Raw genomic sequence first — 27,401 nt, forward strand, 5'->3', positions numbered from 1 at the left:
GTTCGAGGCAAGTGCATAAAGATTGTAAAGGTTTGAAGTAAAAAGGGGGCACATATTTGAATGAAATGGCTTCGTGGCTTCACAGTCAAAGTGACATTGTGCTGTGTTTTATGTCTGATGCCAACCGTGTCGCATGGTTGCCCCCCCGAAAAAGACAGAGGTCAGGATGAACCGCTCGGTACCTTGAAAGCAGGAGTAAGTGCTGTGTTTGCACTTACTCACTCGAGAGTAATGGCTATGATGAATGTGTGTAATGTAGACTGACAAGCCTACATATGTTTGCAATAAATTCAAAACGCAAGCTACTCAACATGTTTGTTTCCATGATTTTAAATCACTTCAATTTTTACACTTTGTATTGGTAGAATTACACAGAAGATTCATATATTTATATTTGGGAAGTTGCCAACTTGAATGATTGATTAATTAATTTATAAATTGATTGATAAATGTTAATAAAATATTTTTTAATCTTCAAACCAATAAGTTGATCAAACAGAAGATGGGATTGTTTTTTTTCACAACATGGAGGCCCACTAATCATGTTATTAAAGGTTTATAACTGATGTTTGAAATGTGAATGATTTTCTTTTTTGTTATTAATGAATCTAATATAGTAACTTATTAATCCTCTAAATGTGTGGTTGAAAAGAAATAGTGTCATTGATTGAGGATAAATTGATCAAATTTACCCAAAGAAAGAATATAAAATATTATCAAATTATGTTGCAATTTTCCTCAATAAAGATAAAGCTGTGGGTACATTGACCAATATATACAACCATGCCTGTGTCCATCCCTTAATACTTAAACACCGGTGGATATTCCCTTTCAAACACTTTTCCTACATTGATTGACAGACTGTTTCTGAGCATTCGCACATATTTTTCATTCTGTGGTTTAATGTGTATCTATCTTTGCATCGTCTTCCCTTCAATCACCCTGACCTAATTATTGTGGCTGTCTGAGGTTTGACACATGGCCGATAAGGTTTCACCACAAAAAACACGGAAAAGTTAATGACACGGGTCAAAGGCAATCAAACAGATTTATGCCAGCAGAAGTACACATTTGGCATCTGCCTGCCTGCGAGGTTAGCTTACTGGTGACACTGAAACATCACCCGGGCTGGGGGCTTAAGTTTAACCTGACAGTTTGCTGCTGTGTTGATTCGGTTGCCTTGGATGCAGCGAGACTGGCAGACACTGGTTTGGCCCCAGCTGCTCTCGGTGGTTTCTAAAGAATCTACATTAAGGCCCAGTTGTTGTGTTTGAATGCCAGCAGAGGCTCTGATGTCACCGCTGTGACACAAGAACAGTCAAGATTGATTGCCTCACCTGGATCAACAAGATGCACTTAGGACACTCAGGAACATTTTGTCTTATGCACCCCAAACTACCAATAAACACTTGTTTACTAGTGAAGCTAATGCTGCTGACAGAATCTCTAAAACATGGAGTACAACGAAAAACGTACCTTTTAAAATTTGTGTGTGATAAAATCTTAGGTACATTTTGGTTGAAATATCTCATCTTCTTCTGCACTTGAAACCATAGAAGAAAACACAGATTTTCCATAAGCCCAAATGAGTCTAGAGCCACATCTCGCTGAGGCCTGCAATGCCTTTAGCTTATAATATTAGCATGCTAATACGCTCATGCTAACAAAGTTAATATACTAATGTGTAGCAGACATTATACTATATTTAACGAATTCATGATAATAGTTCATCTTCTTAGGATACGAACAACGCTAACTGGCACTAAAGCAGAGCACACTTGAGGCCAATGATTTGTTTTGCTGGTCACAAACTAAAAGCAGTGGTGGAAAGTAATAGGATCAAATCGGATCTATCCACTGGTATATTTTTTGCTTTTCTGCTATTAATTGCTTTTCTGCTTTTATGTGACATCATGGCAGATGCTCTCTTAAGGTTTGTGATCATAAAATATATTCAAAATGTAATTTAACACAATATTTTCAAATATCCATTTGTGGATTGTAAGCCACAAAACAACGTACCTTAAATAAATATATTATGTACAATAATCTACTCATGTTCTAAGCAGCACTCATCATGACTTTGACAAGGAAAATATGTGGAATGCCCCTTTAGACAAAAGGAACAACATTTGTAACTGTTTTGCTAAATCCATGAGCCAAGAGTCAAAGGTATTTCCAAGTGTTTCCAGTTCATGTTTATTGTCAGTCGATTACAAATCAAACAAACTGATCCCTAAATATGGAAACACAAGCTCAGCTGTTGCAGCAATGTACAAAAAAATAGTTTCAAGTGTTGATGGATTCATTGTTTTATAGATATCATTTTCATCTGCCAAAAAAGGGGAAGGAAGGGAGGATGGCTGGATGGATGGATGATGGATGGATGGATGGATGGATAGATGGATGGATGGATGATGAATCCATATATAAAACACTGAACTGCTCCTCCACATTAAATACATTTAATTAAAAAACAAAGGAATGTTTACTAAAAGGAGAATTTCTGTTCATGGGGAAGTTAATTCATTATCTCCAGTGTGATATTTACATGCACTGTACATCTTCTCTGTAGCTGTGCTGGGGGAAAATTACATTGGTACCATTCGTGCTGAGTGTTACACATCAAGTAAAACCTCGGGTATGTGCCTGTCATAAATACATTTTCAAAGAAATCCATATAAAGAAGAATTCCTGATTTAAAAAAAAATGTCAAATTAAAATCACTTAAATACTCACAAGAATGTAAACACAGCATGTGTTGTAATGAAAAAAACATTCACCAATTTCTCCTCTAGCAGTCATTCACTGCTCGAGGCTGAGGTGTGCTATGCTGTCTGAATGGAATGAATCCTCTCTGAGTGAACATTGGCTCCTGGACACATGTACAGCTCATGCTGTCTCTACCAGCTGGAGTCAAAAATCTTCTTGCACATGTTCGAGTTCTCCTGGTGAAGAGGGAATTCAGAGCCGGGGAGCAGCTGCTTCTTGCTCTTACGCGTCATCACGTTCTTACCTGATGACAGGCTTTCATATCTGGTGAGGTGTTCACTGAAAGCAGAACATTAAGAATCACAAGTTAGGTTTTGTTGATTCAATATTGAAAAACCCAATTAATCTTTTGTATGGTGAGAGGGTTGTACAGTACCTGAAGGGGAAGGTAGTTTTGTCCATCTGCATGCACACCAAGAAGGGATATTCAGAGAACTGGACAGTGGTGATGAAATCCAGCGAGGCCTCTGTTTCAAAGCCGACCTCCACACCTGCTCTCATGAAGTCCATGTCCACTGTAACATTACCAGTGACCACGAGCGCTCCTCTGAAACCACAAGAAGGGGAAAGTCAAGTTAAAATACACATTGGGCCGGTTCCACAAAGACAAATCTTGACTGTGAAAAGTTTAATTCATCCGTCAGCAGAGCTAAGTTGTTGGTGCTAAATGTAGCAGTCCTACCTCTCTTTACTCAGGCTTATCATTTCCTTGTAAGATCTAAAACAACTGACGGGTTACAGAGGTCTGTTAATCTCATTCCCTTCTCAGTGCTCAATCAACAACAGTTGTCAACAAACCATGGATTGTGAGCCTTATTTTACTTTTTTTGTCAGTGCTGCCGGACACCAGATGTTACATTTTTGTTTTAGCTGTAAGTTACTCTTTTCTCTGACACTGGCCCCTTGATTTCCTTGTTTGAGGCCATGTTTGTGCTCCAGTGGCTCAAAAGCTCGAACACCAAACAAGCAGAGAGTTTAACCACCGTGTGCCAACTTCACCTTAGGTTCCAAGTCTGTGCCAGACCAGTTGAAAATCCAACCTCTGTAACTTTGCTCATGGAGACATGCCTGGGCAGTGATGCCAGTGTGGTTTGTTCTGCGTCTATAGATAGCCTGCCAGTCTATTATCAGAGTGGAAGAGGTACAACTATGCTGATCCATTCACCTGCCTCTGCCATTCCCCTGCACACACGGGTCAGATCGTTCTGAGGTGCAAACCCAAGACCCTCTGAAACCCATGTGACTCTGGACAGTTATGAAGTGCAGAAAAATTTCTTAAATCACTTAATCATTTCCTGTGATGCCGGTCTAAAAATATGTTTTGTATGTTTTTTATTTTTGTGATGTAATCTCCTAGAATCACCTTTACCTGGATTTCTAAATTCCTTAATTTCCATGTTTTGCAAGTCAATCTTGATGGAAGTTTACACACAGGGCTGACCATTTAATGCATCAATAATGCAAGTGTAATTAGATGGTGCTATGTCTGGTAATCGATTCAAATGTTCATGCATTGCCAGTGGAATATACAGGCTGAAAAAACTTTTTTTTGCATTTTCCAGTTAGCAAAGTAAATTCTCAGTATTTAAGTGAAAGAATATGAAGAATATAACAAAGTGCTAAGAAAATCTCACCATATATGAATGTTTAAAAAAACCTGCAGCAGTGTGGTTCAAACCTGCTTTCATCACCAGATGCAGCAAGTCAAGAGGCACTGGTGTAATGACGTGCGCTGCTTTCAGCTGCCATTGACTGTAAAGTTTTAAAATAGGGAGCTGGACAGAGTTGATGTCATGTCCACACAAACGTAGAAATGAGACAGGTGTGAGGCACCATATTGGAGCATGTCCAACGTGCCGGTGGAAGAAATGAATCAGACGGCACTAATAGCCTCTCTAAAGTTCACATGAATCCGCCATCCGCAGGAATCTATTCGCAGCAGTCACAAAGGTTAGTTTTCTAAGAATTATCTGTCTATCACAAAGGCCTTTGCCCTCTGTTAGATCACCCTGTACATATAGTTCTTCACAAATGCACCCAGTGAGATAATCTATCGTTCAGCACTTGTTTTTCACTCTGTGACCCACAGACAGTATGTAGCACAGAACAGTATGTTATAGGTTCTCAGGCGACTAAGTTTGGCCCCACGGACAAAAGCACCTGCTGCAGCTGCAGAGTGTATCGTCTCTGGGACGTACCTGTTGTTGACGCTGGTCTTGGACTCTCTGTACCACAGACTGATCTCCATGCCTCCAGAGATATCGATGGCTAACCCTCCTTGAAACTCTGCACTGGCCTTGAGACCAGACTGCAACTGAATGACCTGAAGGAACGGAGAGGAGAAGAAAAAAAAGTCAAACTGAGCAATAGTCAGTGCAATCCTCATATATGTTTATATTGTATGTTGACTCATGATTCCCACCACCAGAGTTCACTTGTTTCTCGGTCGTGACTCGTTACCTCAGAGTGGTCAGTCAGCAGGATGAGACCCTTCACTACGTTCATGGGTTCACCGGTCATGGAGAACATTTTTGACATGAGGTCACTGTAGCCCTTGAAGAATGTGACGGGCCTCAGCTGGACATCGAACAGCAGCGCCGACATTCCGGCGAACGACTCCAGGTCTCCTTCTCCCTCGTCGGGGGTGGCAGCGATCAGCGACTCCAGACCCTGTGCCTCAATTGCCACCTAGAAGAATATCCATATATCCTATTAGGAGCTTTCACTTACACAACCAGAAATTTAAATTTTATCGCACAATGATTCATATCTAATCATTTCTGTTATTTCTTCACCTGCAGTCCATGTAGCATTGCTCCTTTACTGGCACCATAAATATTCATGTTGCTTCTCCTCAGGATCCCAGAGCCTGAGTACAGGATGTCCAAACTGTATGTGGACGTCACGTCAGCAGATTCTGCAAGAGAATGGAATTCTGGTTCATTCGTGTGCTCAAGTTAATCATTGAAAGTACTCACTTAGCATCCATGTAGCTGCAATTTTACAAGTCTTATTGCACAAAAACCTGGAGGAACAGTTCTACATGATCAGTCTAATGTGCTGAAACATGTTAAAGGTATAATGCAGCCAGCCACTAGGGGGCGCTCAAGATGGTTTGGCTTCACTTTTAGGAACTGTGACGCCCATCTTTGTTTATAGTCTAAGGTTTAGAGAAAAGGGTTGATTACTTACGTGCCATGAATCCTGAGTAAGAAGATGATGACCCAACTTTAGCGAACCGGTTGTAGTTATGGGAATTCATGTCCTTCATAGCTTGGCGTATTATTTTGCTGAAAAAGGCAGAATGCAGTTTTTGAAAATCAATGTCAGTTTTTACCCACTTTCTATCAAAAAGTTACTCCACTGGATTTCCCTCAACTCACCTTGCAGGCATCTCGAAGCGGAGAATGTCCTGGATCTTAGACAACATGTACTTGTTCATTTCATGAGGCAGGTTCCCGATGGACAGGAGCAGGTTCTTGACCTCGGTGTAGGACGGGTTGCTACTGAGGATGACGTCCGCAGCAGCAGCTCGCACGTTCTTCTCGTAGATCCGTCGATTCTGGTGGTAAACCCTGTTCACTGTGTGTTTCACCTTAAGGTGACAGGGAAATACATGGATTCAGGTTCTGTTCCACGCTAATTAAATCCACATATCGTTCACATCAACACACATCAGATCAAACTAAATGTTTGCTGCTGCGTACCTCATCGGTCATGAGCTCGACTTTGTATCTCTGCAGGGAGGTGAGGGCGATGGTGCTGTAGGCTCCGACCTCCGACTCTGCATATTTGGTGAAGATGGGAATAGCCTCGGGGAGCAGAGAGTTTTTCAGAGCCAGCAGGTACATCTGCACCTCGGAGGCCACCTGCGTGCTGTCAGGGCCGTCCAGAATCAGCCTCTTCACCTGCACCACGGTCTGAGAGGTAAACGTACAGCAGAAGGTTGTCAGTCAGCTCGTGGATCCACTGAGGTTTCATGTGTTAAATGAACTTGTATTTGTATCTTCTCAGAGCTTATCTTCCACTTACCGGTAGGTTGCACTCTCCTTTCTTACACAGTTTGTGGACCAGGGCTCCCATAATGATCACCACCGACTCTTTAATGTCAGGGCTGCCAATCTTTCCCTTGGAAATTTCCTGAAAATAAACAATTTTGATAATAAGACACTGCTGGCATATAATTTATAAGAATATCATTCTCAAACAAATTTTTCTATACATGTTTCAAACATTACTATTATTTTTGGCAAAAAAGTATATATGTTGAGTAGTTCTGAAGTGCAAAACAAGGCAACAAACTAAAAAAGACACAAAATAATAAAATATAAAATGTTCATGTCATTAACTACTGACAACGACATGCCACTCACCAGCAGAGCCTGGAGCATCCTCTCATTGGGATGTGAAGCGAAGCCGCATGCATAGAGAAATCTCTCCTGCAGGACCAAACCTTTGGAGTCGGTGAAGTTGAGGAATTGAAGCATGGCATCGAGAGACGCAGTAGTTTGGGAGGATGTCACAGCATCCACCACCTGAGGTCTGGCAGCAGCAGGGCGACATGACACAGAGTAATAATGAGTCAAACCTCTTAGATCCTGACATTGCAAAGCTTCAGAGTTACAGTCATTCAAAGGACCAGCAGAGCCGTGGTGTCAACAGGAGGTAAATGATGTAGGAAAAGAGGAGGGGCTGCTTTACAGAGATGTCTTGCTGGCACTCTTCAGGACTTTGAGGATCTCGTCCTTGGACGCCTTCCGAATGCTCTGGATGAGGGCCAGGAAGCTCCGTGGAGCCATGGATTTGGACAGGCTCGCTGGCTCCAGTTGCTTCTGCTCAGTCTGCCAATGTTCGAAAAGCTAGGAGGACAGACCCAGAGAGGGGATTAGAAGAGAGATCGTCTTCAGTCACTAATAACAGTTCAGTTATATACAGTATCCATTAATGAATGGTGCTTTTTAAGAGTTATATGTAATAATATTCAGAGAAAACTCAAAAGGAAATTAAATTTACATTTTATTGATTGAATAATGTTCTGCAGAAATCTTATTGAAACTGCAGAAGAAAAAATATTTAAAGACTTCATATCCCGCAACTTATAATGAGTTGTAAGAATTCATAAATAGTAACCACCATGTCAACAAAGACTAGGGATAAGACAGTGAGACAGGTTTTTAAAAAACTATTTGGTTGAGCCAAACTCAAAGCACCTTGTTTAAAACCTGAATTTTCCTCTTTGTGCCTTCATGTCTTGAACAAAACGAAAAAAATAAGACATAGATTTGCCAGAATTATTCTTACATATGCAGAGTTGCAAGAAGGAGCTCCTAAATCTATTTTTAAGTCTGAAAGTGAAGGTGTGAACTCACTGATGGACAACCCTTGCACTGGGCTGTGAACTTCTCAGCCACGATACCAACAGCTGCCAGTTTGTCATCGATCGACTTGACGACCCCGGCGGCGTCTTTCCCAGCAGCTTCCAGAGGTCCAGCCCCCGTGCCTGTCAGTGTGAGGGTTTGCCTGTAAAACAAGAACATTTAAATGTACAGTCTGCTCATATGAGACACAGAACAGCAGATTGATTTGCTGGAAAGGTATTTACCTGGACACGACTCTCGCTGCCACAGCTCTGCGAACGTTAACGCCCAGGAAGTGGATTTCTTCAGCCGCGGCAGAGCGGATGAAACCATCCTCAAGAGTGAACACTGTGACAGAGCTGGACTTCCTGTTAACACCCAAGACCTGAAGGGGGACATGTAGACACATGATGAGCGAGTCAGCAACATTAATATTTTAGCACAATTTAGTGTCTGATTGTCTGATCAGAGACTCTATATAAAGATGGAAGACATCACGGCTCCCCAAAAGTGAAGCCAAAGTGTCTCGATTGCCCCCTTGTGGCTGAATGCAGTATAGGTTATAAACCTTGCCTTCACCATGATAGTGGATAGGACATTGACCCAATGAAAAGTCAAAATGCACTTCACATTAAATTCTATCAAATGCATTTTTCTGTCATTTTGGATAGTTCTTATCTCAGTTTGGTTATAATTAGCTTTCTGATATTATAAAATGTCATGATTGTCAGTTCAGATTGACTTGCAGTTGCTCGAGCTTGTGTATCAGCGAGACCTTGACACAAGGTCCCGATGGAGTAAATAGGGGATGAGGTCCGAAGACAAATGATTTTTCAAGATGGCAGCGTTCGTATCTGGGATATTTTGGCTTCATTTTGTCCTTTTTTATATACAGTCTGAGTTGTGGACGCTGACTCACCTGACTGTGTGTGGTGAATCCCGTCTCTGCCGTCTTACACGTCTCCAGGTTCTTGGTTCTCGTCACTTGACCTTGAGCTGCCTTGTACTCGACTGTGCACCGTCCAGACACATCGTTCTGTTCAAAGACACAAGCCAAGATGTTGCATATCTTCCGATATAAAATAAGCACATGAATGCGACGGGAGAATTGTCGTGCAATTTACCTCGATGACCTTGCCAGTACTGAGCTGCAGTTGCAGTAAGCTGGCCAGCCCTCTCTTCAGGTTTTTGATGGTGGCAGGCTCAGCCCAGTAGGAATAAAATGCTTTAGTCTAGAGCAGATGTGTGAAAACAAAGAAATATGTTAAAAAGAATGTTATGCTTCAACTGTGGACATTTTACATGCACTGTAGGTAAAGCAGCTATTGATGCAGCCCTGTACCTACGTGCTGCGACCCACAAAGGCTGTCGGGGTGTCAGCTTTCCCTGCACACTTGTGCACATGACACATGACATCAGGTCCTATTTACAGATCATTACATATAAAAATAACATATATTCTTTGAAGTGCAGATCAAAAACACGGCAGAAATACTTTGGTATTAGCACATTGCTTTTAGAGATGGAATAAATCCCAAACATAAACTAGATTCTGACTATTACTGGATTATGGCGACGGGCGATGATATTTAATAGTTTGAAGAAAAATCTTGTAATGATTTATCAACCATTGTTGTTTTCAGCATAAATGTATAATATAAATAAACATGTATGATACAATTGTAGTGAGTGAAGTTAAAAGGTAAACTTAACTTTCTCTTTAAATGACCTTAAATACACCTTTTCTACATATCTGCCGACGTAAAAGGCCAACAATGATAATGATGTGACTAATGATAATGACAGGCTAAAATATATCATGGGTCATGCTGCTATATCAGTAAAAGTATCTTCTTAATGAAAAAACATGAGTACACAGCACTGACCTGTGAACTTCTTTTAGAACATTTTATTTGATTTTAAGGCCTTGTCTAAAAAACAACATATTCACATCACATCACACCACAAAGTTCTCCCATGACATTTCACTTTGGTTGAATAATCGACTTGTGTCCTGGTCATGAGTGGAGAAAAGTGGCGGATTACATCATCCCACACCGTCGCCTATACAGTATGTAATTTATCTGTGGCGCTCAACCACAACATCAGATAGGAGCAGCCGAAATAGGTTGTCTACTGCTGCTCTGTGTATCTGCCACAGCCTGCCACTGTTATAAATAACCAACAACACCAGGGGAGACACTGATCTATCAGGTTTCACACACACACACAACAACGGCTCCTTCGTCCAAACTTAACTCCACATTAGACCAACATTTAGCCTAATAGGTGAAATCTAAGCCAACTTGTAAGTGCTGCTTTTCCTCAGGGAAATTAGAATACTGTTTCTCATATGGAGATAAGAAACTACAGATTCAACTTTTGTTAAAAGTAGAATGATACTCAGTAGAGCTCATACCTCCATCAGGGCCAAATAATAAACATAATGAAAAAGAAGGTGGTCTGAAATTTGTAAATGATTCATGTTGTCACAAAACATAGTTAAAGAAATTGAAACTTCCCAGATCCTTAATTTACATCTGCACCAAATTTAAATGGGTTCTTCTCAGGCCCAGACCATTTCCCTCCAGCGAGTAGAAAGATGCAATATGTTCAGTTTGATGTTGTCAGGTCTTTAAACTCCACTGTAGGTTGCAGTACAAAACATTTGCATTTGTTCTCTTGGAAACTGTTTCCTCAGCAGCAGTTACCATCATAGCATTCTTCTCCCGAGGTTTTAAATGGCAAATCTTACAACCAGCGTATTGCTAATTTATGATTGAGTGACATGACATGAGAACAGAGGATGAGTCTCACAACTAACATGAATCTTATCCACCAGGTGGGAGCGACTCCGGAAATCAGGTTTGTTCATTCATTCAATGACCTTCTGGACCTGCTGACCTTTGCACCCACACACACATTCATGCAATGACCTTCTGAACCTGCTGACCTTTGCACACACACACACACAAACAAACACACACACACACACACACCTGGGATTTCCCCTGCCAGCATCATCACGCAGCAAAAGTGAAACGCAATAATTCACTGAAGACAACACCTACAATTGGATTCTGAACTTCTAAGGTCACCTAAACTAAATATCCCTCATATGAATAAGACTCTTAATTGGTTGACAATCCAAATAAAACATAATCTGTAAAATCACAGGTCTTCTGAGCAGTTTCTTTATATTCTTTATATTTTTTCTGACACTAATTACAGGTTCGTGTTGAGGTTAAGTGGAATAAGTTGAATATTATGGGCTAGGGTTAGGGTGAATATTACATTACATATATTACTCAGGAAGTACTATTTGGAGTGAATACAGACCACATTAGTGTTTGCCAACAATCTTCCCCCTAATGGTAAAAGGCCAATTACTTTGATAGTATGCTAAAATAAGAGAAACCTTCTCAACAATAAGAGCTTGTCCAGATGATACCAGGTGTAGCTTAGGTTACATCAATGTCTTTTGTTTAAATACTAAGGATTTTGACTTTTGCAGGTATACAATTCATAAAATGTATGAAAATAAAGTCTCTTAACTCACCTTTCCATTCCTAAGATGCAACATGAAAGGTTTTGTCAGAGCGGCCAGTTTAGTTTCCCCCATAACGCTTTCAACTGTTGATCCATGGAGGACGTTCTTCTTTGCAGATCGATGGGACAAAGGCTCCAGCCTCACATTGGAGATCTATTCAACAGAGATTCATCTCATCATTCAAAGCCTCCAGTTCTTTTTTTTTTCTGCCATTTCAACACACAATCAGTTCAACATCCTGTTGTCTCTCTCCCTACCGTCAGTTGGATCAGCTGGTCGTCCTTGTTGCTCGGGTCCCTCCACACCAGGATGGCGTCCACATCACATGCAATCCTGTGCCCGGTGCTGCCCTCTCTCGACCCCCGGGCCTTGTCCACCAGCACCTCTGTGATGTAGCTGAATTTGTACAGCTGGTTGTTGTTGAGCCGGGGTCCTGCAGCACCACCTGAAGAAACACAGGCCACACACATGAGGGGAGGAGATCAGAGTCATCTGCAGAGAGACTCTCGGCTGTTATCTTATTGAAGTGTGGAGACACTGAAGGTCTAACTGTGCTGAATCGTTATATCTATTTATTTATTACCATTGATTGCCAAAATAATCACTGAGTCTGTTAAGTAATATTTAATGGGTTTCCTCAGAGAAAATGTTTGGTTTCATTTCACGTCAGAACCTTAAAACGTCTTAATTTTAGTCTCTAGCTGTATCCTCATATTTTAATTCAGTTTAATTAAAATTTTGTCCTACTTGATTCTCATATTGTTCTCCTGAAATTCACAGGGAGAAAGAGGTGAGACAAGGACATTTAGTGAGTCATACCTGAGACTTAAGGGAGATACATGGAGACTTAAGGGAGATGCCTTGCTAAATGTATTAATGGCTCTCTATATCTCCCTTAAGTCTCAAGTATGACTTGCTGAATGTCTTGTCTCGCCTCTTTCTCCTTGTAAACTGTAGGATAAATATTTGGAATCATATGTCAGACAAAAATAGGAAACTTAAATGAGGCTGAAGTGAGAATCACACTGAGCAGCAGAAAGTCAAACTTAGAGTAGTAAACTTTTGGTTGCAGATCCGGATCAGGGGTCGAAGCCAGGATTTGTTTTATAACCTTCTTTCACATTGTACGATAGGGCGTTTTCACAATTTTCACAGGGGATTATTCATGGATCTAGTTATTTAAAAAAGGCAGATTTAGGGAACTGATATGAAACTGAGTGTGTGAAAGTTGCTGCTGCCTGATAGAATTGAAGGAGACCAGTAGAGGTTTACGCTCTTCAAATAACTCACACAGCAACACAAATCTCCTACCTTCTGCGTTCGGAGCTTCGTAAAAACATTTTGTATTCTTCAAAATTTGAACCCCACTTAACACACCACTCTGTTTCTCATCCTCTTTTCAGTTATTTTTCAGAAAGAACCTCCCAGGATGTACTACTGAGGTGATTCAATCACTGGGTGTGTTCACAGTGTGGTGCAGATAAAAATCTCTCCTCTGAACCTATTAACGACCGGCTCTTGGTCAGATATGACATTAAGCCCACGAGGGAAGACAGACTGACGTGTCAGTTTATGATTTCTTCACCGGTCACTGGGGGACGTGGAGCTGATTCCAACAAATAAATGAATGAATGAATAAATCTGGATCAGGTTGTCTTCGGTCAAAAACCCAATGAGATATTTCAAGAGGCTAAACTACTTACTACATACCACACACTTTTCTCTTTCACTATTTAACTTGACTGTTTTACTGCTGTTTTGCAGCATAAATATTTTTGACCTAGATTACTTTCTAGCTTCTTTATGAGAGATTAACTCAGAGTATCCGCTCACCTCCAAACATACAAAGTAAATAAGCACACAGAGAAAAATAAATAACGAAAGTCCCAATATGTCATCCACTCACCTTTGGCAGAAGCTGAGACAGCTGTACAAAGCAAGAACACAACAAGAGGTAACATCGTGTGTCCTCTGTCTGCAGCCAGATGGATCAAAACCGTCACACACACACAGAGGAGAAGAGTCAGTGTCAGTAGCAGCAGTGGGCCAAAAAAAGAAAGGCAAAGCAGGTCCGATCTTCTCCTGTTGGGTTTTATCGCAGACGAGGGCAGACTCCAAACTCCACGCTCAAGTACTAAGTACGAGATAACCAGGGAATCATTAACCTGGGGCCGCACTGATTCCACAGGGACCTCTGCTATTGGCAGAAGCAGCCAGGTGCCCTCTTTTAATACAGGGGGCCGGCTGTGATTGACTGATTGATCAATGTAATGGGATTACCTGATCATTCAGCTCATCAATAAGTGAGACTTGTTTAGATGTTAACGTTTCCAGATGCAAATGTCAGCAAACAATAGGTAACAAATGATGTTTTCGATAGAATTCATGAGGAAACGTGTATATTTACCAGGAGGTGGCGGAGAGACGTCCTCATGTTTAGCACCTTTCACCTAATTCCTCCTCAGGATGAACAGTCAGTACTGTGTCACTGAGTCTTGGTGGAGGAAGTGGGCAGTCTCACTGTGGAACCAGCCCTCCAGCTCATATTGCAGCAGCTGAGGAGGACCTAAGGTTTCGCAGATTTCAGTCTCTGTCCCAGAAAATGAATAGACGTTTTGTTCATTTGTTATATGAGCTCACAAACAAAATGTTTGAGCTATGGGAGATGGAGAATGCAACCTCCAGCTGTTATTCCAGTAGTTCCTCTCATTAACATGTGAATGGGTGGATGAAGGTTGATCAAAGGTCCAATCACCTGAAAGGACCCATTAAGTTTCCCTCACTTTACCATTAATCATTTTTCATCACTAGGACAAGAAAACCTCTTCACACCCTCACAACTGTCTTTGTTCAGATAGAATAGATCAAACTCTCACTCAATGTTGTGATTCTCACCGGTTTCTCACACTGCACTGTTTTCACTGAACTTTCATTTCTTCCTCGGTGGAGGTGAGCACCAATCCATGTATCTCATTATGTCATGATTCATTTTAAACCTTGTATAAAGCACTTCATATTTATGTGCTGTTAAACTGTTCCGTCCTAAGGCAGCTGCCTCTTGACATTATAATGGTAGGCTACTTTATAACAATGGGTTTTAGTTTTTTAGTTTCTACCATTACTTTCTGTCGATGGTTTGTTTCATTGTTAATGTTCATTCTCCTACTTTGTAAAAGTTGCCTTGGGTATAGGTGTTATATAAATGAATTGTACTACTGTTATTATCAAAGTTTTGATTTATCACAGAACTCAAGAAAGGAGTCAATAACAGTATGAAGCTAAACTAAATCCAGCCAGTAGGTGTCAGTGTTTGTCTGCCGACATTGACTCTCTCCCTCTGTATTTACTGGTGTGCAGCCTCTGTGGGTGAATCAGAAAACAGACAGAGGATCAGCTCTACTCTGCTTATCCGATGACTCTCACTGTCCTGAAGATGGATATGTCTCCAGCTGTCAGGAAGCTGCTCTGTCCGTTGATAACACTTCTGATGTCAGTGTCCAACTTCAGCCAGACGTCATGGAGCTGCTGCTGAGCTTCTCCCCTGAACACTAATCATCCTCCACAGGAAGTGTGTCATGACCAAAACAATTACAATGGTTACAAAACAATGTAAAATAATGTAACTACATAAAAAATGATCATAAAGTCACACAAGATGATTAAAGGAATGCAAAAGGACCACATAGAGACATAAGATGAACACGAAGAGACACATAACAGCTACACAACGACAGAACATGACCACACAATGAACTCAGAGGGAGCTTTCAGCCAAGGGGCGCTTTGTCCATCCCCAGGGAACCATTCTCTCATAATGACCTCCAGTCACAAGTTTCGATGAAGCAACATGTAGCTTAGGAGGTCACAATTCTAAGATGGAGCAATATTAACTTCATATGGCAACAATCAGTTCTCAAACTAAGCGGGAGCCAGTGGAGGACAGTAACAACTCTCGGGACAGGGAGTCTAAATGTTTCAGAGCTCAGCGGACTTCTACTGTGTGAAAGACACAACGTTACTATAGCAACGTCTCTGGTTTTGTGATGATCAATGAAATAAACTGTAGTGTGTGGTTTGAATACATCTAACATCTGGATGAAACACCTGCACACACATTAATTCATTACATGGGTTATATATCAAACCACAATCATGTCGCCTGCAACAACAACTGCAGAGTGAATGAAAGTGTTTGAGAGAAAGGTTGATTGTATCAGCAGCAGTGAGTCTGATGTTGTTTTTCTATGCAGTGTAGAGAAGAGCTGCGAGTGACTCTGAGGTATCTGGTCAAAGGTCAGATCAGAGGTTTGTAACCAGCTGCTGATAACACAGCAAACACACACTTATCAGAGCTGCCTATCTACTTTAAATAGCTAATTACCTCTGATGTGTGGAAAGAAAAGAGTGTGTGTACGTGGATGGGATGCGACCGTCTACCGTACATAAACTACACACTGATGACACGTCTCCACTTCCTCCCACGATCCGGACACGAAGCAGAAACATATTGAATACAAATGCTGCCATCTTGTGTATTTGGAGTCAGAGTCTGCTCAGTAGCGATCGGGGGATGAAGCTGCAGCAGCAAGGTCCGACCAATACACAGTTCACCCCGTTTTATAGCATCAAATTACAAATTAAAACCAAACATAACTAATAAACTAATCAACCAACCTTAAAGGAAAAAATGTACATTACTGTGAACTACCTAAAATGACAGAAACATCTTTGCAAATGTGCAGCCAGCCACCAGGTGGCAGTCAAGACCATTTGGCTTCCCTGTCAGGGAGCTGCCATGCCGTCCATCTTTAAAGACAGCTTGTTGTTGTGGTGGAGGTGAGAGGATGTGGATGATATGTTTGTGTGTAACTGGATTTAAAGGGATGAGGGACCTCCTTGGTTTGGGTGTGTTTGTGTGGACGTGAGTGACTTCTGTCCACAGTAAACCCTCCACTGTTTGTCCTGTTATCATTACTGAATGATCCAGGCAGCCCCCTGATCCCTTGGGCCTCTGGGTAAAAGGCTTTATTATTTTTAGAACTATTAGAAAAAGTTAATGTGACACGCATAAGTGTGAGAGAGAGCAACAACAAACATCACATTGCCACACGGACAAAAATGTAGAAAGAAACACATTTATTTAAGATATATATTTACAACTTGTCACAGTCCATTTACAAGTGTTGGGAGTACACATGAAACAAAATCATCAGGAGTATGTAGAAGGTACAAGTATGGCACTGAGTGGTAAGAAAGAGTGAGATCAGTAAACACCAACAATCATATCAAGCTCTTTAGTGGGGAAATAAAGATGTTTGACATGAGGCTGTTTTGTACATTGATCAGAAGATTTCATACTGCAGAAATATACTGTTTAACATCCTTTGTGTAGGTTCAGGGAAAGCTGTGTAACCTTCAGTTAATACTAGAAAAGGCTGCTTTTACTTCCATGCCCCGGCTGTCCTGTTTAGAGAAGTTGTTAACTGTAAAAGAACACACATATATAAATCAGGGCATAACAGATATCATTTTCTTTAAATAGCTCAAAACTGAACTCTTGCATATGAGACATGGTGCTGTTAAAAGTTGTGCGACTGGGCAGCAAACACTAAATGAAATCCAGTAGTGTAGCGTTGGCCAGAGCAAACTAAAATACTCGCCGAATTGTCACACTGTTAAACTGCAAGACTTCAGATTCAAGCTATTTATATTTCGGGGGAATAGAAATTAGCACTTTTAACTTGGGGAAACTAATATATTTTAAAGACGTGGCATCGGTACATAGATCTGCGTATTCGCCGATGCCTGACCCAGCATTTTCGGCCTCAGAGGCTTTTCAGATGCTGGTATGGGAACACGTCTAGTTCTGTTATACTGTAGATTACAATCTGTAAAAATCAAAGCATATAAACTGTATCTTAGGTTCCAATATTGCAGATAAAAATGATGCTGGTGCGAGCGTCTGTGTGCTCTGATTTCAAGTACGATAAGATGTATTTATAAAGTATTTCTACGATCATCAGGAGCTCCCAGCACGTCTTTTCTTTGTGAGCCTTGGAATTTGCTTGTTTTCCTTATTTTCCAGTGAACATTTACAGATCAAAAAAGGGGGGTGGGGGTGACGACAAAAAGTACATCATCATTTAGGCAGATTTCATCAAAGAAACAAATCAACAGCAATTTAAAAATGAAAGAATAAACACCGATAAAAGGGATAAAGGTAAATGTGCAAGGAACGGCACAACACTTAAAATGTGCTGAAACATTTTTTTTCTGTCAGGCTGCTTTTGGACAAGAGGAACCTGACAAATGTGAAGCACCATAAAGTTACAGATGCAGTTTCAAAGTTGTATTTTTTTAAGGAAAGTGCCCCCTCCAGTGGCAGCTGTGTGACTAAAATAACAGTCAGTCGTGTGACATAAGCTGAGTGGCTGCAATGAGCATCATCACTTCATATGAAGATTAAAGTGCATAAGGCTGAGTTTTTTTTTCTTGTTATTATTATTTACATGCCGCATCTTCTGGTTTCTATCACTATATTTAAAGATTTGACGTCACTGCCAAACTCATACAAACTGCAATTTTACAAACCTACGACATCCATGATTTCCCTTCGTATTTCTACCTCAGCCTCACAAATCTGTATATATCTGTATGTCATCAACCCAAATATGCAAATACATTTTAAAGTAAACTCTCCGTAGCTTTTAAGTAGATTTCCCTAATTAAACATTCAACAAAGTGCTAACCAGCCGATTCTAGTGACAAATATATTGTGACTTTACATTAATGAAATAAAGTTAGGAGAGCCAATGTCCTACAAGTAGACAAAAGGCATGCAGTGCATTTCCAGAATCACTTCAGCTCTGTACACAACCCTAACATGCAGTGTTTAAAACCTGCAGCTGTGAGACGTATAAAACCACGAGCCTTTTATAAATGAAGTGCTACCTCAGAGAAAATGACGAATATACCTTCATGTCCCGTCTCCAAGTTCCCTCATCATCACAGGCTGGTCTCCCACACTGTGTCGTCACACCTGCCAATACTGCATTTATACTGCATAAAGAGCTACAGCACATTTCAGAGGTGGTTCTTCATTCAAATACAGGCCACGGATAACTCTAAAAATAACTCTACTATGTACACGTGAAAGAGACTCGTCTTTGCCGGACACATCAACTGATTGATTGACCGTTCAGTGCTGTTGTCCAAACTGCTGAGTCCTGCAGAAGAAACAAACTTTCAGTATAAAGACAATCTGCAGAGGAGGGATGGGATCTGAAATGTTAATGATGGAACAGAATAGTACGAACCTGGTACATCCGTCTTGCCTTTGGTGCCTCTGCGGAGGTCTTAGGTGAACAAACTGCACAAAGCAAGTGGGCAGATTTAAGAACAATCGAGAAATAAAATGCACAGATACAGAACTTGGTTACAGCTCTTTTGGGGGTTACTAAGATTTAAGCAACACTATGCAACTTCTTCTTTTAAAATAGCAGCTTTAAAATTAGTTTGATGGTTTACAGAGGAGAATTGAGCCTCTTTCATTCACACTCCCCACCCTGCACATCATTTACTTGCTCTATGTAACATTAATGAGAGGGAACCATCTCCTGTTCAAGAGGAGGCTGAACAGTACATTAGTTTAAAAGACTTATAGGTCATCAAAAACCAAGTGTTTATCTACAATACTCAGAGAAACTTTTATAGTAAGAAGAGCCCTAAACAGATTTTGCTGCAGCTCTTCTACATTCAGTCGAGTTTCAGTTATGGCTCAAGATAAAATGTTCAAATCAGTCGCTATTGATACAATCATCAGAATAAATGTCACATTATTATTTATTTTTTAGTTTAAAGGCAAATTTTTGCTCCTGAGTATATGCTGTGGTTTTAACTCTTCTTTGTGGTTTAGGGTTATCCCTCCTCACAGTGGTTGCACAATGGACTTCACAGGTTAGATACTGGACTTTTGTTATATTACTACTGATGAGAATTATATTGTGATAATTATTGATATTGTATTATCACCCAGCCCTAGTTTAAGTTCTAAGAGTTGGACTTTACGCAGTCAGAGATCTGGTTAACCCATTGACAGACTTTGTTTATTCTCGACATAAAAGCCACTCGAGTGCCCGGACACAGAGCCCAACAGAATATATCACCACGTGTGGCTGCAGGGGGCGCTGTCACAGGGTAAAAGTTACATAGTGTTGCTTTTAATGGAGATTTCTTGCTAGGTGTATGGACCCTAGGCTAGGCCACAACCTGAACTACATCAGTCTCACAATTGCAACTCAGTCCAAGTACGTATTTCCCTGAATTGAATTAAAGAACTGTGGATACTCACCAACTCTCTCTCACGGCGTCAATGTCACTCACGAGATTCTGCGCCAAACAGATGCCGAAAATCTGAGACCGAAGAAACAAACCGACATGTCAGATTGATGAGAAGTCGACAGAGATCAGATGTCAGAGCAAACTGCTGACACTGTTCCTCACCTGCAGTAATGCAATCCCAATAAAGATGCCTGCCACCACCGTCAGGTTGTCTTGAAGCCACTTCTCAAACTGAGGGACGCAGCCTTTTATATAAATGAAAGTTCGCTGCTCAGAGTCCTGGAAGAACAGAACACACGGGTCAGACCAATATCACAGCCTGATAATCACATGCAGATGAAATGTTTGGGCTTTTACTTGTATTAGTCCTTGAAAAGTTTGAAATCTTAGAATGACTGTACAGCAAACAACATTTTTATGAAGCTTTTTTCAAATGGTACAACATTATTCTTATTTTCATTACCTGGTTGCTAACACATACACACTCCACTCACTGTTTTTCTGCTCGGACTCTGCCTTTTTTCAAAGTCAAGAAAACAAACACAGCCTTTCCCTTACATTATGCTTCTGTGGAGTACGGCCAAAGCTAATTCTGCGGGGGGAGGGCGTTTGAATTCCCATTGCATTACTGCAGCATGAGTAATACCACAGGAGCCAGTGTACTGATGGAGGGCCAGCTGCTGTGTTTTAGGGGGAGTGGGGAGTTTGGGGCGAGACACAGTGAAAGAGGTATATTGTTCCTGGGGTGGGGAACCTCATGACCTCATCTAGACATACAAACTTCACTGAGGTAGAATAAGTGAGAGCAGCAAGGGGAGGGTCTCACCGCTTTTGCTCGGATGTCGTATCCACACTGAGTGTTGATGACGTCCTCCTGTGAAGAGAAGACAGTTCAAGTCAAGATATTTACAGAAAAATAAAGTGAGCTGAGTGAGTTGATGCTGCTTGGTTTCAACAAGGATTTCCTTTTGATTGTGTAATAATGATTTTGCCATTTTCTGTCAGGGTCAAGATCACACTGTATATGGACGGCATGATGGCCCCTCAAAAGAGAAGCTGAAGCATCTTGATCGCCACCTGGTGGCTGGTTGCAGTATGGTCATAAATCTCTCCTCTATGTTAATGGCTAGGACATGGACCAAACTAAAATGTCAAAGTACAGGTTACATAGATTTTCTTACTGATGGTTTTGGTCATTTTATTTGTTAACTGTTTGTATGGCATTTAATAAAAGGAAAAAAATATAGAAAAATTCCAGCTTCAGCTTTGTCTTATCAACCGTCTTATAATTTGCCTGTGACGTCATGTGGCCTCATCACCTTAATTCAATGCTTTATGTTAGTTATGTAGCAGAATTATATGTATGGAAAATCAATTGGCTTTACATAAACTGCCTACAGCAACAAGTGACATGACTAACAACAAAACACTGATTTGTTATAATGAAACTTGTCTGTGGTGTGAAGATGCTGTGGTGGTTCTAATGTTTGACAGATACAGGAGTCAGTGTTCACTTCGTGTTTTAAAATCTGGGAACGTGGTGTTATCTTCATTTCCTGTTTCCTGCAAATCCTCAGGAGGTGTTTGTCTGAAAGAGGATGACCTCGTTGGAACGGCACGTCCTTATGTCAGCAGATGAAAACAGACTTTTGTGGTAAATGTTCTGCTGCTGTTTCTGCTTTTTACAGTGGCGCAGCAGTTTTCTGCCCAAAAAAAAGTGCCACGATTTAAGTGAACTCCTCCCAGCCGCTCTGCTGCGCTGGCAGAGTCAGAGAGGGCTAAACACTGAGGCCCTGACATCCTGCTGGAAGTCAGCCATGACAGCCGACAACGTCAGTCAGGCTGCTGGTGGACGCTGATAACCAGGCTATCTGTCACAGGGAGGACTTTCACAATGTCCGCCCCAACTGCAGACAGCGTAAACGTTTCAACATGTTAAACCAAGACCTAGAGAGATTACATTCTACCTAAAAGAAACAAGAACACCAAATTAAACTCTAGTGTTTTACCATAAAAGGGTATTAACTGGTTGTGAATTAGATGGACTCCCAGTTAAATCTTTTATTATTTAAGGCCTGGCCCCCTGTCATCATTCCCCTGCCAGTCTCAGTCTCATGAATCCATTAATACTAGTGTAGTACAAGTACTACAGACGAGATTACTGTAAACTTTCTAATAACCACTGCATCTCTCTAAACATCTGTTATTTATTCCGTCAAACACATAAACATCCAATATCTCTTTCTCTCTCTCCCTCTCTCTCCCTCTCCCCCTCCCTCTCCCCTGGCGTTTGTCTGTCTCTCGTCTCTTTTCTCTCATGTTCTCTGGTGCTGGACCGTCGGCCGTCCTGAGACCTCTCTCCCTCTCCTGGCTTTCAGTGCCTCATTCCAGATGTTTTGGATCTGGATCTTCATCCTCCAGGATCAGCCTCCTCCTTATCTCTCTCTGTGTCCCCCTCTTTGTGTTTGTTTCCTTCTCCTAGACGTATGAATGCTCTTGTATAGCTGCTTTCAGACATTCACTGGACTCAGCAGATCCTCTGTATTTTTTGTCTGAGTATTTGTCTTAGTTAGAGTAGAGTTAGCCACTCTTTCTCCACATGGCCCCCTAGTATAAAGTCAGTAGAAATCGTGCAGTGCAACACATCAAGTAGATAGCTCAGCCAGCCTGAATAAACCCCAACTGAACCCAGTCCAGCCTCCCAGGAGTTGGACGGGACCTGACAGACTTTGAATTTTCTTTGTTTGATGAGGGTCTGAGCACAGATTGTGTCATAATGCTGCACAGATTGTAAATCCCCTTGAGGCAAATTTGTGATCTTAATAACTTTGGCTGGAGTTGTGTTTTTTGAGGAAACATACCGCTGGATCTTTGGTGCAACAGGAAAAGGGCACTCCACATTTCTCTCGACTCGGGTTCGTATCAGTGCAGTTGAAGTATATGTTCAAATTCCAATCATCGGCTCCAAAAGCTCCACAACACTCCCACTGCGAGTTTAAACAGACAAAAAAACCCTCATGTTTATGATTCTCACAAGGTTAAAAACAACACTGAGGTGAAATTAATACTCAGGATGAGGAAAGATCGTGCTCACATATTCCTGGGTGAAGTCTATCAGGTTCTGCAGGTCGATGTCGTCCCTGTACGCGCGTATGTTGTTGTTAATGAAAAAGTTGAGCTGGTCCTTGATCCAGTCTTTGAAGACAAAGGCCAGGACTCCTGCAGTCAGCTCCAGGAAGAAGATGATACCCAGGAACACGGAGAACTGAAAATACACAAACATTCACAGCTCCCTGAATTCCACTAATAATATTATGACACCAATGGAGGATTTAAACGTCTCTGACGAAGGCTTGAGGGAACATACAAACTTGAGGAGGAAGGAGTTTTCCCGCAGCGCCCCAATGCAACCGGCGAATCCCAGGATGAACATCACGCCACCCACCACGATGAAGAGCCACACGGGGTCGAAACCCCCCAGATCCGTGATGGATGAGATGTTGGAGAGAACTCCCTGGTGAGGAAGTAAAAGAGTGAATGGAGAGAAGGGTCACGTCATTGAAAGAGAAATGGTTAGAAATCACATTTGAATCCGATCTTGTTAGCGAAGGCAGGTTGTTAAATAGAATAAATCGGAAACTACTATCACATCTGTACAGTTAATATATAAAAGGAACCAGTTAGCTTAGCTTATCACAAATGCCAGAAACGGGGAAAAACATCTAGCCTGGATCTGTCCAGATTAAACTAAATCCGTCTACCAGCCTCGCTAAAGGCATTTAATCCATACACTGTAGCTCGTTTGTTTAATCCACATTAAAACCAAGTGTTGAAATTAAGATTTATGATTTTAAACTGATAGCTTCCTGGTTAGCTCCTGGCGAAATGAGACCCCAGCACATAGCACCTTCCATTTCACATCAGTTTGTGTTAGGAATAGGTGAACTCTAAAAGTGCTGATAGGTGGATTGTGTTACCTTTGGACAGAGCCAAGCTGTTTGTGCTACGTTAAGTCAAGCTTAGCAATGTTTATCTTCTTATCTAACTCTTGGCATGAATGCATGTTAGCTGGAACTAAAGTGATGAAATGTAAAATTCTCTGTTCCAGCTTTTCAGGTGTGAGGGTTTTGGCTTTTTTTGTTTTATGTGAGAGTATATTGCATCTCTTTGGGTTCTGGATTCATTCAAAACAAGATATTTCAAAACTTATTCTCTGGCTTCAGGAAATTGGGAATGTCATTTTTTACTATCTTTGGAAATTTGGAAATCTTTAAAAGTAGAGCCGGACGTTTTTTTGGGAGCTGGTGCCAATATTAGGGCTTAAAATATTCCCATTCCAATTAGCAGGTATAAAGAAAATATTGTTATCAAACCCTTCTGATAAAGATTGAGGGTTAATACATTACAGTTTAAATGATAACACACACAACCAAAATATATATAAATGTATGAACATACTATAAAATACATTATTTGACTTTTGTTACATAAAATATAAATGCAAATTCTTTCTGAATTTTTCATTCTGTTAAATAAAAGTTTTCAGTGGTGCATATCCAGAAAAAAAACTCTCTTATACAAGTGTGTCTGTGAATGGCTCAGCTCGGCCAACTGTAATTGGCTAACTGATAAATCAGACGGGCTCTTTTTGGAAAGTCTTCAGTGAAATCCAAGACTTTCCCTGGACTGTGTGTCCTCTTGTTACAAAACCACAACTGAGACTATACACAATGAATGAATCTGTGAAATGCATCAGATCCATTCAGAGCCTATTGTTCAATGGGTTGTCCCACCGGAAATTATGACATTCCTTTCTTATTCAGCCACTGCTTCCATTCTATGCAGACAAACGGGTGTAATGACCAGTGGTGAAGGTAAATGACACCACTTAGTTCCTGGATTTAAGTATTTGCACATGTCTTTGAGAGGAGAGATTCACAGTGTTCCTAAAACTCACCTTCTCGCTCCATGCCCACAAGCCAATGCCCAGAAATGCCACTCCAAGGAACTGACGGAGAGCAAGAAGAGAGAGAGGGAAAGAGAGAGAGGGGGATTATTTTTCTGTGACTGCAACATGTAGTCATGACACAGAAGCACGGACACAGAGAAACCACAGAGAGAGTTTCCTGGCTCGGCTCCATTACTAAATATTTCTCAGCTCAGTCAGCAGCCAGCTGGAGACTCCCACATTAGAGAGCATCTTTAAACGGCCCGAGCGGATTAGTACGAGTTTCCATCTCCAGTGTAAGAGTTCAAATCCACAACTCAAGTCAGGATTCAGGGCAGTGGGGGCATTACTCTACTGGCTGGATGTTGACTTTTCAATTCGTTTCAATTAAATTTGATTTGTTTCGCTGTAAATCACGTTATCTCAAGGCAAGAGAACAAATTAAAGCACAACATGTGAACTGAACAACAATTAGCTGATCATAAATTTGTAATTTATTACTCTATTTTCATAATCTATTTAAAAACATTTTTCTGGTGTTTGCTACTTATCTTTGTTCTACATCACAACATACATTTTGTATATCTTACTGTTGTTTAACAATTTACACAGAATTGATAGAACAGTTGTTATTTATATAATGTACAGGGCTATTTGCAGCCATTACCATCCCTTATCCATATTAGTGCTGTAACTTAAACCTGGTTACGGTCATGTATCGTGTATTGTGTATCTTGAGTTGCCCTGATATCCAGTCTGTATCTTTAATGTACGACATTCCTAAACCATCATGTCTGACACCACCTCTGCTCCTCAGTATATTACAGAAGAAGCCCGCCTGGTTCAAAATGGGCCTTCCAGAAATTCCTCATGAGGTCACTGGTGTTTTCCAAACCACAGGAGATGTTTGCCTTCTCTTTCTCGTTTCCTCAGGATGATAATTACTGCTCTGCCTCTGCTGTGCCTCCACCCAAACACCAGTGACCCACTGAGATGTCCTCCCATGAACAGATGATGCTATCTCACTTCCAGAGGAAACCACGCAGCCCTTCATCAGAGCTTCACTGAAACCCCTGATGCTGCTGACAACACAAACAACAGGGGGGCGAGAAAAAAAAACAAAGGCAGCTGATACACGGAGCAAGTGCACATCAGGAGCAGGGGAGGGAAGCATCCGTGATCACACAGCAGCAGAAAGGAAAAAACATCATAATAACACCCAGGGATGTCAGGGGATTAGAACTCCAAGCTGCTGCAGATGGAGAACAAAAAGCTGTCATTTCAGAAAGAGCAGCTGAGGATTCACATGCAGGCCGGACTCACCCAGAATATGATGTTGAATCCGAAGATGAAGTACTTGATGCAGCAGCTCACCTCCTGAGCCTTGAAATGCTTGCCTGACATCATCTGAACGCCTTTGTGTTGTGATCGTCCAACCTCAGGGGGAAATGAATCGCATCTATGATCCTCGGAGCCTGTTCTCCTCCTGGAAGAAACACCCTCTTTATTTCTAAAGGGCTCGACAGAAAGCCAGCAGCAGCAGCAGCTCCAGGTCCGTCTCAGCGTCTGACAACAAACATCATCCCCCTCATCTTCCTCATCCTGAATCTCCGCTGATGAAGAGGCAGCGCGGCCCGAGCTCCTCCGAGGATGCACCAGCTGATCCCGGCTCTGCTCTCCAGAGGTAGAACCGTGAGATAAATCCCCCCGAAGTCAAACCGAGTCAAGCCGAAGGTCTCCTCTCCCGCATCTGAGCCATAATACAGACATGGCTGTTCGCTGATCGACGCGTGCGGGGAGCCAATCGGGGGTCTCTGGTGGTCAGCGGAGGCGGGACTTCCTCAAGCACAGCGACCGCAAATAATCTGGAAATAAAACAACGTCATGATATATAATTAATTAGACTATAATTTATTCATAGAGCACTAATTAATTAAGCTGATATGAGAAAAAAAGAATAGCCAACGTGTGTAATAGACCATATTTATAGCCCATATTTATTATGTATTCCATATATTGCATACATAATGAATGCATTATACAAAATACAATATTAAATATTTGTTTGATATAATATCTATTAGATTATGAAAAAACAATAGACTACAACTGTAACATAAAATGTTATTTTGTTTCATTTTATGAAACAAAATAACATTTCTTGTGAATAAAGACCTGAAGTTCTACATTTCTATTCATTAATTTGAGTATTACATACATAATAAATTTCGTAACCTTTCACAATCTGGTCTAAGCTGTCTATTCTCTGTTCATATTTTAGTATTGAAATAACATCTTTTTACTTCTGTAATCTATTTTCAATGAGCCTCAGATAAAATATAAATAAGGAAGTGATTTAATGTTTACGTCTGCTTTTATATTCCTCACTGCTGTGTCCACGGCCAAACTAAACATTGGATTATATCATGGGTAT

At 41.1% G+C, this 27,401-nt stretch overlaps 2 protein-coding genes across 2 annotated transcripts; both read right to left on the minus strand.

Annotated features, from left to right (window-relative positions):
* Positions 1-2,173: 2,173 nt before the first annotated feature.
* On the minus strand, positions 2,174-13,795 carry mttp (microsomal triglyceride transfer protein). The gene is made up of 18 exons (XM_061083583.1): positions 13,586-13,795; positions 11,937-12,124; positions 11,689-11,832; positions 9,254-9,361; positions 9,049-9,165; positions 8,375-8,514; positions 8,142-8,292; positions 7,474-7,631; positions 7,146-7,314; positions 6,805-6,912; positions 6,480-6,692; positions 6,156-6,367; positions 5,965-6,062; positions 5,568-5,689; positions 5,233-5,460; positions 4,971-5,095; positions 3,149-3,319; positions 2,174-3,051 (listed from the first exon to the last, which is right to left on the minus strand). Exons 1-18 carry the CDS (start codon positions 13,638-13,640, stop codon positions 2,904-2,906), a joined length of 2,655 nt encoding a protein of 884 aa, XP_060939566.1. The 5' UTR covers positions 13,641-13,795; the 3' UTR covers positions 2,174-2,903.
* Positions 13,796-16,800: 3,005 nt separating this feature from the next.
* Positions 16,801-26,749, minus strand: LOC133027606 (tetraspanin-5). The gene is made up of 10 exons (XM_061094660.1): positions 26,291-26,749; positions 24,977-25,027; positions 23,387-23,533; positions 23,114-23,284; positions 22,881-23,006; positions 20,846-20,893; positions 20,182-20,298; positions 20,030-20,091; positions 18,996-19,048; positions 16,801-18,905 (listed from the first exon to the last, which is right to left on the minus strand). The coding sequence occupies exons 1-9, from the start codon at positions 26,372-26,374 to the stop codon at positions 19,036-19,038; spliced, it is 819 nt and encodes a 272-aa protein (XP_060950643.1). The 5' UTR covers positions 26,375-26,749; the 3' UTR covers positions 16,801-18,905; positions 18,996-19,035.
* Between the last annotated feature and the right edge of the window lie 652 nt (positions 26,750-27,401).

The sequence above is a fragment of the Limanda limanda genome, chromosome 2, assembly GCF_963576545.1.
Source record: "Limanda limanda chromosome 2, fLimLim1.1, whole genome shotgun sequence".
NCBI lineage: Eukaryota > Metazoa > Chordata > Actinopteri > Pleuronectiformes > Pleuronectidae > Limanda > Limanda limanda.